Source organism: Primulina eburnea, chromosome 14, assembly GCF_022965805.1.
Source record: "Primulina eburnea isolate SZY01 chromosome 14, ASM2296580v1, whole genome shotgun sequence".
NCBI classification, from domain to species: domain Eukaryota; kingdom Viridiplantae; phylum Streptophyta; class Magnoliopsida; order Lamiales; family Gesneriaceae; genus Primulina; species Primulina eburnea.
The window spans coordinates 25,797,990-25,816,594 of NC_133114.1; the positions used below are offsets into that span (position 1 = coordinate 25,797,990).

The following is an 18,605-nucleotide window of genomic DNA, read 5'->3' on the forward strand; positions in this document are numbered from 1 at the left end:
CCAACTAATGACGGAGCCAAAAATCCAATATTACTCGGAATGATTTTTTTTGTACAAAATACAAAAAATACATGTCAATTAGCTTCATATCAATGAGATTTTTTGGGCTAAAATATTACTTTTACCGGAGTTTGGACCAAAATCTCAATATAAAAAAATAAAGATAAAAAAGTCCGTCTGGGCTACAGCCCCTTGCACCCATCCAAATGTACTATAGTCTATAGTTGCTAATATGTGATGACTATAATCGAAATTCATGAATTTCAATATGTTAATGTGTGTCGACTCAAGTGTTATTTATTTCTTTTTATATTTTACTCAATGAGTGCTTGACTTAAACAATACAAACTATTGTAATAATAATTTTAAAAAATTACAAACTATATGATTTTACCTTTTCGATATCGTTTATTTCTAGACAATTTGTGACGATGTTGATGGAACTTAATTAACTATGATATTTAATTGAAAAATATTTTTGTATACATAATTTTCAAGATCTTGTGGGAACGTGAGTATGTATTAATTACAATCACGTAATATTCAATTTCCCTTTCCACATTTGTTTTTTAAAATAAAAAAAAGTACCGCGCATTAAAACTGACCCAGTCAAGTGGCTAAATAATTGTTCTCCAACAATGAAATCCAAGTCAATTCCACACATGGAAAACAGGCGGGCCAATTGCCCAAATAATTAATTTCCAACCTAGCGTAGGTCCGACTAAATTTTAATTATTGAACTCCGACGTACTTCATTAACTTTTTTATTTATTAACTTATATATCATATCCCAAATTTTCACATAAAAAATGATTTGAAAATCTATTATTGACTTGAAACAATGTGGTATGAAACCCAAAAAATAAATATGACAATATAGTGTATTAAATTGCCTAATTTCCCCAAAAATAATTTCACAACACATGAGTGATTTTTTGCAATTTACCCCTAAATAAAATACACGGTTGAGCTTCGAGAATTTAAAATGATATGAATTTTGATATATTTTGTGAGTTTGAGATTCTTATCTTTTTACCGTAAATTTTTATTTTTAACACGTTATCAGCACGATACTCGAATGTTCGGTTCTCCATATTTTTCCAAGATTCAAAACACAAGAAAAATGTAACCATATTCAAAAGTAAGAGTATTTACTTTACTGTTTATTTATTTTTATTGTATATATATATTTAATGTATAATATCATGTTATTATATAAAAAAGAGTATATGACACCTCATTATAATAACATGATGTGATTGCACTGCTTATATAATTTTATTGTGTTACTGTTTAATTATTGTGTGTATATATATATATATATATTTGAATAATATCATGTTATTATATAAAAAAAAGTCTATGACACTTTATTATGATAACGTGATGTGATTATTTCACTATTTATATATTTTTATTGTGATATATAATAATTATACATATATTTGTATAATATCATAATATTATATAAAAGGAGTCCATGACATCTCATTATAATATTGTAATGTGATATACATAATTATTTAAATATGATTAACATTATATCCATCATATTATTACCATAAAATTTATACATACATTTATTTTTTAAAATTTTGTAACGGTAATAAACGGTAATAAACGGCTAACTCTTATCCTATAAATATGATTTTATAAACACATTCAATCACTCCAAACTTATTCTTTTTTCCTAAAAATTTTCTTCATCAAAATTTTCGAAGAAGAAGATGATGACTCTTTCAAGGATATTTTGTATAATTATTTTGGTTATTATACTCACTAGTCTTGTATTTGTCGGAAAAAATTCGTCTCACGTTATTTCTATTTTTAAGAATGCTTGTACTTATAATTTATCCGTTACTTTTTATTGTCATATTAATAGAACTTAACTAATAAAATGCATTGTTACTTTTATAGTACCACCATGCCAAATTTGGCAAATTAAAGGTCGAATTTGTTGCGCTCGACATTACAGGAAAAAATTATATGCAATGGACTCTTGATGTAGAAATGCATCTTGAGTCATTGGATCTAAGCGAGACCATTAAAGAAAATGGTATCTCTTCATCACAAGAAAAAACAAAAGCTATAATATTTTTGCGTCGATATCTTGATGAAGGTTTAAAATGTGAATATCTAATCGAAAAAAATCTCATGACTATGTGGAAAGTATTAAAAGAAAGATTTGAACATAAAAGAGAATTTATACTTCCGACCGCTCGTGAATATAATATGTTAAGATTTCAAGATTTTAAGAAAGCCGGTGATTACAATTCGACGATGTATCGAATAATCTCGCATTTAAAATTTTGTGGACATGAGGTTACGAAATCGGAAATGCTTGAAAAAAAAATTTCCACGTTTCACGCATCAAATATAGCTCTACAACAACAATTTAGAGTGTGTGGATTTGCGAGATATTCTGAACTTATCGTCTGTCTTTTTGTGGCGGAAAAGAACAACGAGTTTCTAATGAGAAATCATCAGTCCCGACCCACTGGATCAAGAACATTTCCAGAAGTAAATGTTGTAACTTGGAAACCAAAATCAAAGTCAAAGACAAAGTTTTGGTCGAGGTCGTGGACGTGGACGTGGAAGTAGTCGTGGTCGTGGTCGCGGCCGTGGTTTTGAAAACAGTCGAGATAGTTACTTCTATAACTAATCTCAAAAAGACGTCACGAACCACACACTGAAAAGACATCATGAGAATATGAGTGTTGATGAAAATCACTCAAAACGATTTGAAAGTTCTTGTTTTAGATGCGGCACTATAGGACATTGGTCTCGTATTTGTCGAGCCCCCGAGCACCTTTGCAAGCTCTATAAAGAATCGATAAAGGGAGAAGAAAAAGAGACTAACTTCACTGAACGCAGTGACCGTTTGAGTGATTCAACTCATTTTGATGCTGCAGATTTTCTGAATGATTTCTCTTGAAATGATCAATATGATGGTGGAATATAAATGAAAAATATTGATGCTGCAGATTTTTTCAACGATTTCTCTGAAAATAAACAATATATTGGTGAAATATAAACGTAAAATAATTTATTTTTCATGTACTCATATGATAATGTTTTACTGTACAATTATGATATGTGTTATATTTTACAATAAAATGCACATGTATTATCAGTAATTTTTTTTTTCATTGCATATTTTTTTGGAAGTTCAAATATGAAAACTGCTATGAATAAAGATAAACAAAGAACTAATCTCATGGAAGTTTGCATACCTGATAGTGGTACAACGCACACTATTCTCCGAGATAAAAGATATTTCTTGGAACTAAAAACAACAAAAACAATGGTGAATACAATATCGGGTAATGTAGGCTTGATTAAAAGTTATGGTAAAGCACATTTTTTGTTACCTAATTATGGTACAAATTTTTTGATAAATTATGCTTTGTATTCACCACAATCGAAAAAACATTTGTTGAGTTTTAAGGACATATATTCCCATTGGTATGATACTCAAACACTAAATGAAGGAAATGAGAAATATATGTGTCTTACCACATATAAATCAAGAAAGAAATATATAGTTAAAAAACTATCAATGCTCTCTACTGGATTGCATTATACATATATAAGTCCAATTGAATCAAACATGATAATTGATAATTCTTCAATACTAATTAATTGACATGATCGATTAGGACATCCTGGTTCAACAATGATGCGAAGAATTATAAAAAATACACATGATCATCCATTGAAAGACCTGAAGATCTTTCAAAATAATAAGTTTCAATGCAAAACATGTTCTCTTGGAAAACCTATTATAAGACCATCACTAGTTAAAATCCAAACTGAATCACCAATATTTCTTGAGCATATTCAGGGTGATATTTCTAGACCAATTCATCCACCATGTGTACCATTTGGATATTTTATGGTATTGATCTATGTCTCCAGCACATGATCACATGTATGTTTATTATCAACTCAGAATGTGACATTTGTAAGATTACTTGCTCAAATAATAAAATTATGGAATCAATTTCCTGATCATACAATCAAGAAAATTAGACTTGATAATGCTGGTGAATTTACTTCACAGACTTTCAATGATTATTGTATGTCTATGGAAATCATTGTTGAGCATCATGTTGCTCATGTACATACACAGAATGGATTGGCTGAATCATTGATTAAACGTCTACAATTGATTGGTAGAACAATGATTATGAAAATAAAACTCCATGTTTCTATATGAGGACATGCAATTTTACATGCTACTGCATTAATTCGCATCAGACCAAGTGCATATCATAAATACTCCCCATTGCAGCTTGCATTTGGTAAAAAACCAGATATTTCTCATCTGAGAATTTTGGATGTATGGTACATGTGTCTATTACACCGCCTCAACGAACAAAAATGGGACCTCAAAGAAAGATCGGAATTTATGTTGGTTATGATAGCCCATCAATCATTCGATATCTTGAGCCTCAGACAGACGACGTTTTTACAGCACGTTTTGCTGATTTTTATTTTCATGAGGAAATCTTCCCAATGTTAGGGGGATAAAAGAAACGTGCTGTAAACACGTCGTTTGTCTGAGGCTCAAGATATCGAATGATTGATGGGCTATCATAACCAACATAAATTCTGATCTTTCTTTGAGGTGAGAAAATCTTCCCAATGTTAGGGGGAGAAAAGAAACGTATCAAAAAATAAATTACATGGTATACATCATCATTGTTACATATGGATCCAAGAACTAAACAATGTGAAAAATATATACAGCAAATTGTGCACTTGCAAAGAATAACAAATCAAATATCAGATGTATTTGCAGATACAAAAAAGGTAACTAAATCATATATACATGTTGCAAATGCCTCTGCTAATTGAAATTCTAAATAAACAAATTGAAGACACTCATGATGTCATCAGACGCTTGAAGCATGGAAGACTAATCGGTTTCAAGGATAAAAATTATCGAAAAAGAAAAACAAAGAGAAACACGATGATCACAATATAGAGAATGATATTCCTGCAGAAATACATGATGATGAAAAGGTTCTGTTAAAACAACAAATGATAAGAATCATGAAATCTCTATCAATTATATTAATCTTGGAAAAATATGAAACCGAAAATATATAAAAGAAATTGATGATATATTTTTTTACAATGTGGCTGTGACATCATAAATGACAATGAAGATTATGAACCAAAATCTTTTGGTGAATGTAAAAATCGACATGTCTGGATAAAATGAAAAGATGTCATCCAGGTTGAATTGGATTCTCTAAATAAACGTAACATTTTGGGACCTATAGTCCTTACACCTGAAGGTGTAAAACCTGATGGGTACAAATGGGTTTTTATTCGAAAGCGAAATGAGAAAAATGAAATAGTAAGATATAAAGCTCTACTTGTTGCGCAAGGTTTTTCTCAAAGACCTAAAATTGATTATGAAAAAATGTATTCTTCTATTATAGATGCAATTACGGTTCGTATTTGATTAGTTTAGCGGTATCTGAAAATTTAGAAATGCGTCTTATGGATGTTGTTACAGCTTACTTATACAGATCACTATATATATATACAGAAAAGGTCCTTAAACGTTTTAATATTGATAAATCAAATCTTTTAAGTACTCCAATAGTTGTTAGATCATTAAACATAGAAAAAGATCCATTCCGTCCACGTGAAGATGATGAAGTTCTTCTTGGTCCAGAAGTACCACATTTAAGTGCTATCGGTGTCATACATACATATATATATATGAAAATCCTGAAGGGTTTAAGATGCCTGAAGCACAAAGTTCAAAACCAATAGAATGTTATTATGTGAAATTGCAAAGATCATTATATGAGTTAAAGCAATCCAGTCGAATGTGGTATAATTGGCTAAGTGAACACTTAATGAAAATGGGATATGTAAACAATTCAATATGCCCTTGTGTTTTCATTAAGAAAACAACATCCAGATGCGTAGTTATTGTTGTATATGTTGATGATTTAAACATCATTGGAACGAATAAGGAAATTCAAGAAGTTGTGTCGTACTTGAAGGAAGAATTTGAAATGAAGGACCTTGGAAAAACAAAGTATTGTCTGGATTAGCAAATTGAACACAGAGAATGCGAAATATTTGTTCACCGATCAAATTATACAGAAAAGGTCCTTAAACGTTTTAATATGGATAAATCAAATCTTTTAAGTACTCCAATAGTTGTTAGATCATTCAACATAGAAAAAGATCCATTCCGTCCATGTGAAGATGATGAAGTTATTCTTGGTCCAGAAGTATTACATCTAAGTGCTATCGGTATCTTTATGTACTTGCAAATTGTACAAGACCTGATATATCTTTTGCTGTAAATTTATTGGCAAGTTTTAGCTCATATCCAACAAAGAGACACTGCAACGGAATTAAACATATATTCCGTTATCTACGAAGAATGATAGACTTGGGACTTTTGTATTCAAAAGATACCAATCAAAATATAATTGGTTATGCTCATGCTGGGTATTTATCTGATCCACAAAAGACACGTTCTCAAACTGGATATGTATTTACTCGTGGAGGCACTGCAATTTCGTATCCCAAGCTCAAACTCGTATGCTTTAAGATCAGCAAAGAGATCATGGAGTTTCAACTTATTTAGATCCTTGGACTCGCATTGCTATTGTTTTTTTTTGTAAGGTCCAGTAATTTAATTTACGTAACCTGAATGAATACAATCTAGAATTTTATTTAATTATGTGTTTAATTATTTTTATGCGTTTTATGCATTATTCTTGCATGATAGGATTTATTTCATGAAATTTTAAAAGTTCATGAATTAGGGTTTCTAGATGCATTTCACGCTCGAACGAGGAACGGAGACCGGAGAATTATCAAGAAAATTATTTTTATTACATGATAATTTTTTATTAATTAATATAATATGTTTTAAATGTATTTTTCAAGAAATAGGCTTTGTTAGGTTTTTTACCCACCAGAGCATATTTTTCAGCGGTACGCAAATTTTATCGTAACGAGGGGCTTTTAGCGGGTTCGGGTAATATTTTCAAAAATTTACCATAACAAAATATTTTTCGGGGAGTGTATTTAAGCTTGTCAGGCCTATTTTTAAGCTTATTGTGCTTAAAACTCTTTTTAAACTTTTTAAATGACAATTTAAGATCCATTATCTTGTAAATTAACTATTTAATAATAGATAATCACCCATTAAACCTAAAGCTAAACTTCATCAGCCGAAACCCCTTCCCCAACCACTCTTTTCTCTCGGTTTCAGCACCTCCTTCAGAATCAAAGCAATGGCCTTAGCATTTCTTGCAAGATAAATTCCTCCGGCACTCCCCCGACACTCGTTCTTCGACGTTCTTGCGTAGAATTCATCAAGGCACACTTGTATTCTTATCTTTCTCATCACATACGCCATTAGTATGTTGTAATGTATGTTTTTTCGTATGAAAATGTTGTGATATAATGCACACTTGCATTTTTTATTATTATGGTACGAAAAACATTGCATTGTTTGCTCCCATCTCACGTGTTTCTTGTTTAGATGCAAAGGGCAGCTATATTCTTGCTGATAAGGGGGTGTGTGAAGGGGTTTAGTGTTTTCATGTTTGCTAGAGTCGCGATCTGTTCTTGGTGGTGAGAATTGCCAATGGTTTTGTGGTTTGGGTTGGGGTTCTTGGTGGCCGAGAGTGACGGACGTTTAGATCAGGAGGTGCGAATGATCCAGCGGTGTGAGAACCCTTCCTTACCTTTGGCCAGACCTTGGTGGGGCTGAGCTAGGGTCTGGAATGGTGCGAACACAGCTGGGCATGGCATGTACCCGATCGAGTGAGGGAGAAGGCCTTGAGTGTGTTAAGATTGCGTCTCAAGTGCGTGCGTGCGTAGGCAGCATGGTGCTGGGACCGTGACTTCATTGGGTCTAGAGATTGGTCCTAGGGTGGTCTAGGGTAGGCTGTCTCACGGCTGGTTCCATCAGCTGTAGGCTAGCATCGATTATTCGGAGGGTGGCCGCACTAAGGATCGGGTATGGAGAGGTGCTGATTTCCAGCAACTTGTATGGTCTTATCGAAATGTTTAAGGGACGAGTCTAGGGGTGTTTTAGGGCCATTTAAGTGTTTATAAGGTCTGGTAAAAATTTAGGAGAAATTTGGTTAAATTTCGGTTCGATTCTGGTTGAAACCGGGACTCCGGTCCAAGTTTTAAAACAAATCGATAAAGTTTTGAGACGGGCCAGAGTTTATGTCTAATAAATACTTTTAATTATGTTTTGGGATGTTTTAAGGAGTTTGGTAAGCTTCGGGTCGAAATTTAGAGGTTCAGGGGTAAAATGGTCATTTTGGGTTTCTAGGAACAAAACAGTCATTTTGCACCCGGGGTGAGATTTTGGTCATGTCAGCGCCCTGAGCACATTTTATCATGTTTTAAATGTTTATCCATCATGTTTGTGATTTTTATGTAATTACGAAAAATACGGTGCATGCTTGGCTTCAAAGAAAAATTTACGTATATGCATGTTTTTATTAAGTGATGATAATGATGATGTTTTTGAAGGATGAGAGTCGGTTGTGACTTACGATGTATATGTATACGATGAGATGAGATATGATGACTTGAGGCCGAGGCTCAGTGGACGGGTAATACTGTCGCTGATGTCCCTGTCGCCGGGTACCACGGTTTTATAGATGGATCCATCGAATAGAGCTGATACGAAAGTCACAACTAATTAACTGAATTCAATTAATAGAAAATGTATAAGTACATGATGATATGATGAGACATGTTTTGACACGTTACGATTTTATACGACACATTTATGTGCATGCTTTCAAGTTCACGAAATATATGTTGAGTATGATATTTTTCACTGCTGTGTGTCATGTATATGTACTTGTTATTTCTGGTACAGGTGTGTTGAGTCTTTAGACTCACTAGGAGTGTGTGATGCAGGTGAGCTTGATACTGAGGGGGCTGGAGGTTTCGAACTCTGAGTTGGCAGACCTGGTGGGGTGACACGACCCGAGGACTACATGATTTCCGCATCTTGATTTATGAGATTTGAGAGGAGATGAACATTTTTATTCGCTGGTTTTGATACGTTGATGATGTTATGATTTTTGTTCATTTAAGTTTACGTATAATTTTGGATGAGTTTGGTTATCTTAAACTGCACTAATTTTATTGTCAAATATCTAAGATCATTTTTAAATATCATATTTTTTTGTAAGGCGCATGCATACAAAACATTTAAATGTTATTTCGAAAATGTAAGCTTTTTAAAAAAAATTAAAAAAATATTTCTGCACTTTTAAATTAGTAGACGTCTCAGTTTACGTCCCATTCTCTAGGAAGAGCTCGCATAACCTTTAAAGCAATTTCACGGTTAGAATATTCTTTACTTAGTGAAATCAGTTCAATGATAATACCGTTGAACCGTTCGTCAAATTCTGCGAGAGTTTCCCTCGGCTTCATCTTCGCATTGTCAAAATTTTGGATAGCAACAATTAACTTGTTTTCTTTTGTTTGATCATTGCCCTCACATAGTTGTGTGAGTTTTTCTCATATTTCTTTAGCTGTGGTGCACATCTTGATTTAGGCGAACATGTTTTTGTTCAGAGTCTTGTAAAGAATGTCTTTTGCGACATTATAAAGATTTGCCTTTTTTTTAACTCTCAGCTGTCCATTCAGATCGGTGCTTTTCAACCATCTGGGGAGCACCTTCGGTTGTAGTTGCAGCTATATTTACTTTCAAGATTTTCATTGGACCGTCAGTGATGACATACCACATATCGTCATCTTGGACTGCTAGATGTGCCTGCATACGATATCATCATAATCTTCTTTAGAGAACATAAGAATTTTGTTGAAAGATGCCATGAGTAACTATTAGATATCAATATTTGAGAAAACCCCGCTCTGATAGCACTTGTTAGAATCGGGAAAGAGTTTAAAAGGGGTGAATGAACTCTTTCAATTTTTTGCCTTTAAAATATGTTTTCAACCGTTTTGAGGCGGTTGAGAATTCTTCTCAAACTGTCAGAAATATGAACCACTGTTAAGTGCGAAAGACGGTTCAAAATTTCTACTGATAGCTTAAATTCGTTGGCGGACTTAACAACAAAATATAGCTTGACGAGTAAGTGCTTGCAAGAAATAAAGAAACAAGATTTTTATGGATGTTCGGAGTTTGAAAACTCCTACGTCACCGCTTCTCCCTCTTCAGGAAGGATTCCACTAAAAGACTTTGGTTTTACAAAACTCTTTGCAATAGCCCACTCCAATCAAGACTATCACACTACCTGTTTTGGAACCCTTAGTGATCACTTTACAAATCTTGATTCTAAGAACACTTAGTTCACCAGGCACCACAACTTACTCAAATAACCAAAAGTATACTAATGTAAATAAACAAGTGGATATAGGTAGCACGAAGATGATCCTTGAGCGTCGGGTATCTTTCTGTTCAGTGCGTGCTGATTGAGCAATGAAGTATATAGACTTTGAATGAGCTCTGAATCTTTAAGTTATGCAAGCTTATGATAATTTCACTGCTGTGAGTTGGATAATTTTTTCGTGTTGTAAGTCTCTCTTGTAACATAGATAAGCTGTCTCACTATCAGCTGCAACCGCATTAAATGTTCTTCAGACAAAAATTTAATGTTCTCTTTGTTAGCATGTCCTTGAATCCCGTTTCTCGACGAGTTGCTTCAGAATTACCGTTTATAGCAACTGTTTTTATCCTGAGACCTTTGTAAGATATAAATGATCTTTCCTTTTCTAGGGTAGTTATAAATGCAGATCATTCTCGGGAACGATGCAAGAACTAGCTGACTTTGAAGCGGTGTAGACCATTGAATGTCCTGAGCCGGTCATAGAATGTCTTTTATTAAGTGAGCAATAAGTAGGCTCTCTTAACGACGTATTCGAATTAGTCGGATCTTCTTTTACTTCAAACGGTTGAATTATAAGCGGTCTGAAATTCAAGCTGTCATACTTCTATTCTTTTAACTGGAACCGCAAGATAAGCCTTTTGTTATACTCTTTATGCTTTAGCTGGTTGAGAAGTAGTGCGATTGTTGAGCTAGGCGGTTGAACTAATACCTGTTACACATACAATGTGCAGCTGTTTCCTCAAACGGGGAAGTGTTGTCTTGATTTTTTCACTCACCAAAATTCTTGGGTAACAATATTTTCTCAACAGAATACATAAAAACGAAAATATTCAATGATAAATCATGTTTTTCATGCAAAAGTAATTCAACACAATAGTATGGTGTGATAGATGATAAAAGAAAGAATTATGGCGTGCATTTGCGTAATTTACACTCGAAAATGAATCAACAATGCGAAGAACGACGACAAACAACTTTGGCTGAATTTTCCTTCCAAAAACCGATGCTTTGCCCTTGAAAAATCTCGTGTGTTCCCTGTTGTTTGAGGTGGGGAAGAGTCCTTGTGTGCTTGAGGGGAGAGGGCATGTATAATGAAAAAGGATGGGGAGGGTTTAGGCTTAAATATTTGATAAATAATAAGTGTACAAGCCTAAGCCCATTAGCATGGTATAGGCTCATTAAGCTCATTAATGCTTATTTAAAATATTTCATTTAGGAAAGTTCGTGAAATTATTAGTCGAGTTGTTAAAAATTTCATATTTTCGTTGAAAATCGAATACCGAAAAAAATTATGTATCGACGTATAAAATCACCTCAAAACTCCTTATTTTCAAAATACCATAAATCATCAACCTTATTTTAAATAATTAAAACAAATATTTATTAAAAATATTTTCTATTTTTCAGCCATCGGTCTCCGTTGCTCGATCGCATCTCGAACAACCTTTAAAAATTACATTTTTATGCATGATGACAATAAAATCATATTTTAACATATAACCATGCATATCACAATTATTTCATAACATTAAAATCATTTAGTTAGTCATTTTTCATTTCCTAAATTTGTATATAGTTGGATTACGTTTTTCTTATTTTTTGGACCTTACAATTCTTTGGATTAAGCGTGCATGGGTGAGAATAGTATTGAAATTGATGCGTACTGCTGACATTTTGCCACTTATTTTAAATTCCATTAAAGATATAATTTTTTTTAAAAAAATATGGACTATAAATTTTATTCCAAAATAAAATTTCATTTTTCTTTAATTTATTGTAAAATTCATTAATACGTTAAAAACAAAAAAAAATGTATTTAGTAATACTATTTAACGAAAACAAGGATATAGATATAAATTCATACAATTTACATTATCTATGGATGTTAATTTACTCAAGTTTAAAAAAAATTGACATAAAACTCATGTGAGGTTGTTTCAAGGGTCAATTTTGTGAAACATGTCTCCTATCCGACTCGAATCATGAAAAAACATTGATTTTCACTTTGAAAATATACCGGAACAACCTATCTCATGGATATATTTCAATGTACCAACTCATAGAACATGTACTAAAAAATTAGAGAATTATAAAATTTTGAATAAAAGTGTATACTTCATTTTCATTCGATTTATTTTAAATATATTAATTAATGGAAAAAGGAAATCAAACAAAGATGAATGTTTTCAATATGAAAATGATTGGGTCACCTCGTATCAGGAATATATATCCATGAAATCGTCTCACATATGACCTGCTCAAAAATTGGAGGACTATAAAATTTTGAACAAGAGTATAAACTTCATTTTTCTTCGATTTATTTTAAATGCATTAACATTAATTAATAAAAAATGTCAACTCGTCTTAGAGATGTATCTACTTGATATCGTCTTACAGAAGACCTACTAAAAAATTGAAGAACTATAAAATTTTGAACAAAAACGTAAACTTCATTTTTATTCTAACAAAAAAAAAGATATAAATAAAATAAAAATAATTATTTTAAAATAAGAAATAGTTCATTTTTTTAAAAAAAAAATAGAATGTAAATTTCATTATTCTTCTATTTATTTTAAATTTCATTAAAGAGATAGTTTTTTAAAAAAAAAAAACATAGAGTGTAAATTCCATTCCAATAAGTGGTGACTATTTTAGAATCCACTAATAGAGGGGAGAACAAACCAAAACATGTATTTATTATTACTATTATTTTAAATTTTATTAAAGATATATATTTTTTATAAAAACATTGAGTGCGAATTTCATTCCAAAAAAATGGAAGATAAATTTAAATTTCATTCTAAAAAATAGTAGCTAAATTTTTATTCTAAAAAATGGTAGTTAAATTTTATTTTTCTTCAATTTATTTTATAATTCATTAATATCTAGGAAAAAATAAACAAACATATATATATATATATATATATATATATATATATATATATATATATATATATATATATATATATATATATATATTATTGTTATCATTTTGAATTTCATTAAAGATATAAGTTTTTTTTTTAAAAAAAAGTAGAAATTTCATCATAAAATTTTTATACATTATTATATAAGATTTGTTATCCATTTTAACATCGACAAATTTACTAAAAAATATTGATTTATATTTTAATTCTCGTTACCATATAATTCTGGTTTCGTCCCAGACTTTATGTATTCGTTTGCTTGAATTTATTGTTCCTCATTTAGCCAAGATTCATAATATGTCAAACATGAAAGTGAATAATAATTTGAAGAGATTATAATATTTATATATTGTAATAAATTATTTAAATTTCATTCTACCATATAACCTGGTTTCGCCCCAAACTTTATGTATTCGCTTGCTTGAATTTATTGTTCCTCATTTGATCAATACTCATAACATGTCAAACATAAAAGTGAATATTAATTTAAAGAGATGATAATATTTATATATTCTAATAAATGATTTAAATTTCATTCTAAAAAATAGTAACTAAATTTTTTATTATAAAAAATAGTGCTAAATTTCAATCTTAATTTATTTTAGAATTCATTAATAGTTAGGAAAAAAAAAACATATATGTAAATTCACAATCCAAAGTCATGTATATGCTAAATTTTTATTTTTCTTCATAAAAAATGGTAGCTAAATTTCAATTTGAATTCATTAATAGCTAGGAAAAAGACAAACAAAAAGCATATAAATAAATTCACAATCCGAACTAATATATATGCTAAATTTTTATTTTTCTTCAAAAATGGTAACTAAATTTCAATTTTCTTCAATTTATTTTAGAAGTCGTTAATAGCCAGGAAACAAAAAACAAAAAACATATATGTAAATTCACAATCCAAACTCATATTAATGAAGATAAAAACTGTTAGAATTAAATTTATTGTGGAGATGCTAAGGAAAAACCAGTAGATGTTAGGGTTAATACAAAATCAGTAGATGTTGGGTTAATACAAAATCAGTAGATGTAAACCAGAAGCACTTAGATCGCGCTAAAACCAGTAGCAGGACTTATCAAGTACTGCTTAAAAACCAGAACTAGAAGAATACAAAATTCGAAATATATACTAACAGAATCTTATGTATCTCAAAGTCTCTAAATAATACCGTTGATCTATTAACGTGATACTAGCATTTATTGCTTCATTAAATGCTATTAAATGTTATACGAAAACATTTAAGACGGGTTACCATTTTTGGGTATGAACTGAGACTGATTACTTTTAATGTATCTTGCAGGGTCCATTTTAAGCAATAAAGCTGAACCACTGAAAAGTAAAAGAGCCGTTCAAATTTCGGAACGTTAAATGGAGCCTATATATGGAGATGAAGGATTTTTGTTGAGCATCATCGATGTTGAAACAAATCTGAATCAAGAATATCATTCGAGCAATTGTTAGAACTCTCAGTCATCAAAAAGCTCAACACTGAAAAAGCAGCACACGCTTCATTGCATACTTTTGATCATCAAAGATCATATTGTGCTAGCATTCTCAGTATATCTTCTTAAGCTATTCATTTCACCAATTCATTGATAGAAGAATTTGTAACTGGAAAAGAGTCTTTTCCAGAACTTAAGATCATTCAAGAAGTTGAGTTGTAAAGCTAAGAGTTTCAATAGGCGAAGGGTAAGTCCTGTTGAAGTGGGTGTGTACAACTGCTGTATTGTATTCACCAAAATTTTTTAGTGATACCTTCTGGAAACAGGAGAAGGAGAGACGTAGAAGATTCATCTTCGAACTTCCAGAAACAAATCTTGTGATATCTACTGCTTTTCTGCCTTATTATTTTTCACCCACTAACCAACAGATCGTTTTTCGCACATTATCTTGTGATCTGCTGGTCTTTGAACTTGAACAAGAATTGCTAATATCTCTAACAGGATTTTAGCACATCAAACGAAGAATTTATTAGGTTTGTCATTGAGTTTATTCAACCCCCTTCCAAACTCAACCCGATCCTCGACAAAAACATATATGTGAATTCACAATTCAAACTCATATATTTATGATAATAATAATAGATAGATAATAGATAATAGATAAGAGTAACAGATTAGAATTCATTAATAGCTAGGAAAAAAACAAACAAAAAGCATATATGTAAATTCACAATCTAAACTCATATTAATAAATATTATATAATGAAGATAAGGACATAGATAAAATTCACAATTCAAACTTATATATTTTTATATATCTGGAAAAAAAACAAACAAAAAGCATATATGTAAATTCACAAACCAAAATCATATATATGCTAAATTTTTATTTTTCTTCAAAAAACGGTAGCTAAATTTCAATTTTAATTTAATTTTAGAAATCATTAATAGCTAAGAAAAAAACAAACAAAAAACATATACGTAAAATCACAATCCAAACTCATAGTAATGAATATTATTTAATTAAGATGAAGACATAGATGTAAATTCACAATTCATAGATAGATTGGTGTGGTATTATATATGAATTTAAGTATTCAAAATTATTTGTTTAAACTTTGATGGATATGTACATTTTGTTTTCAGAGAAAATAGCTCGATTAGACAATGCTTAAGAGTTTTAGAATGGTTAATAGCGCAATGATGTCGTGCAGTATCTAAAAATTTGGCCGCCTCGAATATGATAATACGAAGCAAATAAGGGAAATTATTTCAAATCAAGAACATAATGCATGCTTACAACCAAACGAGTGGAAGCCATGCAAATCATCGAGAGAAAACCAACCTGAAAACAACACAGACTATGACGTCCCCTTTCGACGAAGAGAAAACCTTTATTACAACACAGATTATGGCCCCTTTGGAAAAGGAGAAAATCTTTATTACAATCAACAACCCACATCCATAATTTCGGAGAAATCGACGGATAATTTAACTTGAAGAGGCAGTTTTCTTGGCTGGATTCTCAATGATCTTGATACCACCAATGGTCACGCCCGGTCCCTGATGTCTAGGCACCAATGTGAGTAACACATCCTCGTCATCCGCCACATCCATGTCCTCATACACATCCGTCAGCCTCAATCGAATCGAAGTCGTTGCCGTTTTGTTCGTTGTCTTGTGTGGAATCTGAGCATAGGTACCAACATACGCGGCCTTGTCTAGTTCCGTAATATTGTCGTCCTCGTCGTTAATGAACACGTCGAATTTCAAGAACTTGGTAGTGTCCACGGTTATGTTTTCTATCACCAGAAGCTCGTCGGCTTTTCCTTTCTTGGTTTTGGGAACCAGGACTCGGACAATTGACTCGAGTTTGATAGGGAAGACTGTCTCTGCTTTCTCCGCTGCTGTGCCAGTTCTAGTCACCTTCGCGGTGGCAGTTTGTGGTGGGGGCCTGTAGTCGAGCCAGGGAAGGTCGATTCTTTCGTAGTCGTATCCCATTGCTAAGTTGCTTAAACAATCCTTGACATAGACACGCACGAGCTGAGAATTTTCGTCGTAGAATACAAACGAGGAGTTGAGAAAATCAGTGTCAGTGATTTTCTTGTTCGGCACCTTACTGCTGGGTAGATAGTACTGCCATAAAGTCCACATTCGGTCGACATTTCCGTGGTGGCAGTAAAACAACGGGTCTCGACCCGCCGAGTAAAAGTTACCCAAATCCTCCCCACTGGGCTGTCTAGGATCTCCAACCCAGGCATGAACGGATGTGTGCGAGCCACGCTCGGAAGCTCCCGGACCAGGGTTGACAGCGCTTCCTTCTTGATACGGTTCTCCCATAAAATCAGTCGCGGTCGAGTTGCCTCGAATCATCTCAGTATACATAACGGTGAGGTTATTAGACACGACTTGAAGAGGGTCAGTGCTCCCGGTCAGGCCAAGATCAACCACTGCCGGCGGCCGGTTTGCTTGGTTGCGTTTTTCGTCAAAGATGGCTGCTTTTGGATTATCGAACATGGGTGGGATTGTCATCCCTTTAGGGTTATCCCAATTCCAAAATGGCAAAGCGAAACTGGGGTCATTAATCAATTTCCCCAAGATTCTCTCGTAGAAATACAGATACCATCTATGGAAAGGGAAGAAAAGCCAACTATTGTGCACTTGAAGATCCAGTTTACCCTGTCCGGGTTGATCGTAAGCGCCATTGCAGTAAGCGCAATGGATGTTAGCTTGCTGCATGAAGCTACGCGGGTCGTCTTCCGGAAGACGTTTCATCCGATCGATGGCTAAATTGTACTTGTATATGTATTCAGACGAGACTTTATGCGCAGCGGGCCTTATTTTCGTTTTTATGACTGGAGGGATCTTGTATTCCGTGATTTTTTGTACAACCGGGGGACAACAGTTGATATCAAGTTTTTCTCCGGTGTTCAAATTCGTAGCAGTACCGCATTTGTCGAGCTCCGGTGCTTGTATGGGATTCGCAGAAGCACCTGGAGCTGAACTGAGGTTGACAGCACCGTAGAGGCCACCTATACCGAGAAGCATGTTCCTCCTATCCACTTTCCCTGAGGTTTCGGAGGTTGGTTTTTGCCTCTGGCCATCGGCATTGCAGGAAACTTGCAGGCGGTGGGTACGCTTCGCGAAGGCAACAAAATGGGATGGCTTAGGAAAGAGACGGCGGGGGGTGGCGGAGGGATTGTTGGTGGTGGGGGCGAGGGTGGCGCATGGCAGGTGAAGTGAAGCCATGAGTTGTTTTGGCTCTTACAATGCATTTAGCTTTCCCCTTTTTATAACTGTTAGTGTTAGGATACATCGTGCAAGTACCTTTCTTGATATATATTTAATTCAATACAAATTGCCAAATATTTTCATTTGTTTATTTTATATTGATTTGCGAGACGGATCAATTCTATCTAAATTTACAATGGAAAACAATATTTTTGACCTAAAAAAATAAGACTTTTTTCATGAATTACTCAAATGAAATATTCGTCTCACAAAATTGACTCATTAGACTCTTTCACATGAGTTTTTGTACTTCAAAATATTATTCACCTTATATCGATATAAGGAAGCAAAAGTTTCAGGGATTATAGAATTTTTCTTTGAAATAGTAATGGAAATTTATATTATTTTGTACAGACTAAATATTTTTCGTTTAGAAATTCAATTCATTTTGCATGCAGTACGATACATCACATTTTGGCAAGATGCGTGTACGTACGTAATTACTTATTTCAAATATATGACTCCCAAAAATATGTTATTTAATTCAAATAAATGATCACTCAGTGAAAGAACAAGAAATATAGAGCTATCTGGATTAGAATTTTAAAATCAATAATCT

The 18,605-nt window shown here is 32.7% G+C and overlaps 1 protein-coding gene across 1 annotated transcript; it reads right to left on the reverse strand.

Moving 5' to 3' along the window:
- Positions 1 to 16,013: 16,013 nt before the first annotated feature.
- On the reverse strand, positions 16,014 to 18,027 carry LOC140811427 (polyphenol oxidase I, chloroplastic-like). The gene has a single exon (XM_073169289.1). It carries the CDS (start codon positions 18,002 to 18,004, stop codon positions 16,247 to 16,249), a length of 1,758 nt encoding a protein of 585 aa, XP_073025390.1. The 5' UTR covers positions 18,005 to 18,027; the 3' UTR covers positions 16,014 to 16,246.
- Positions 18,028 to 18,605: the final 578 nt, after the last annotated feature.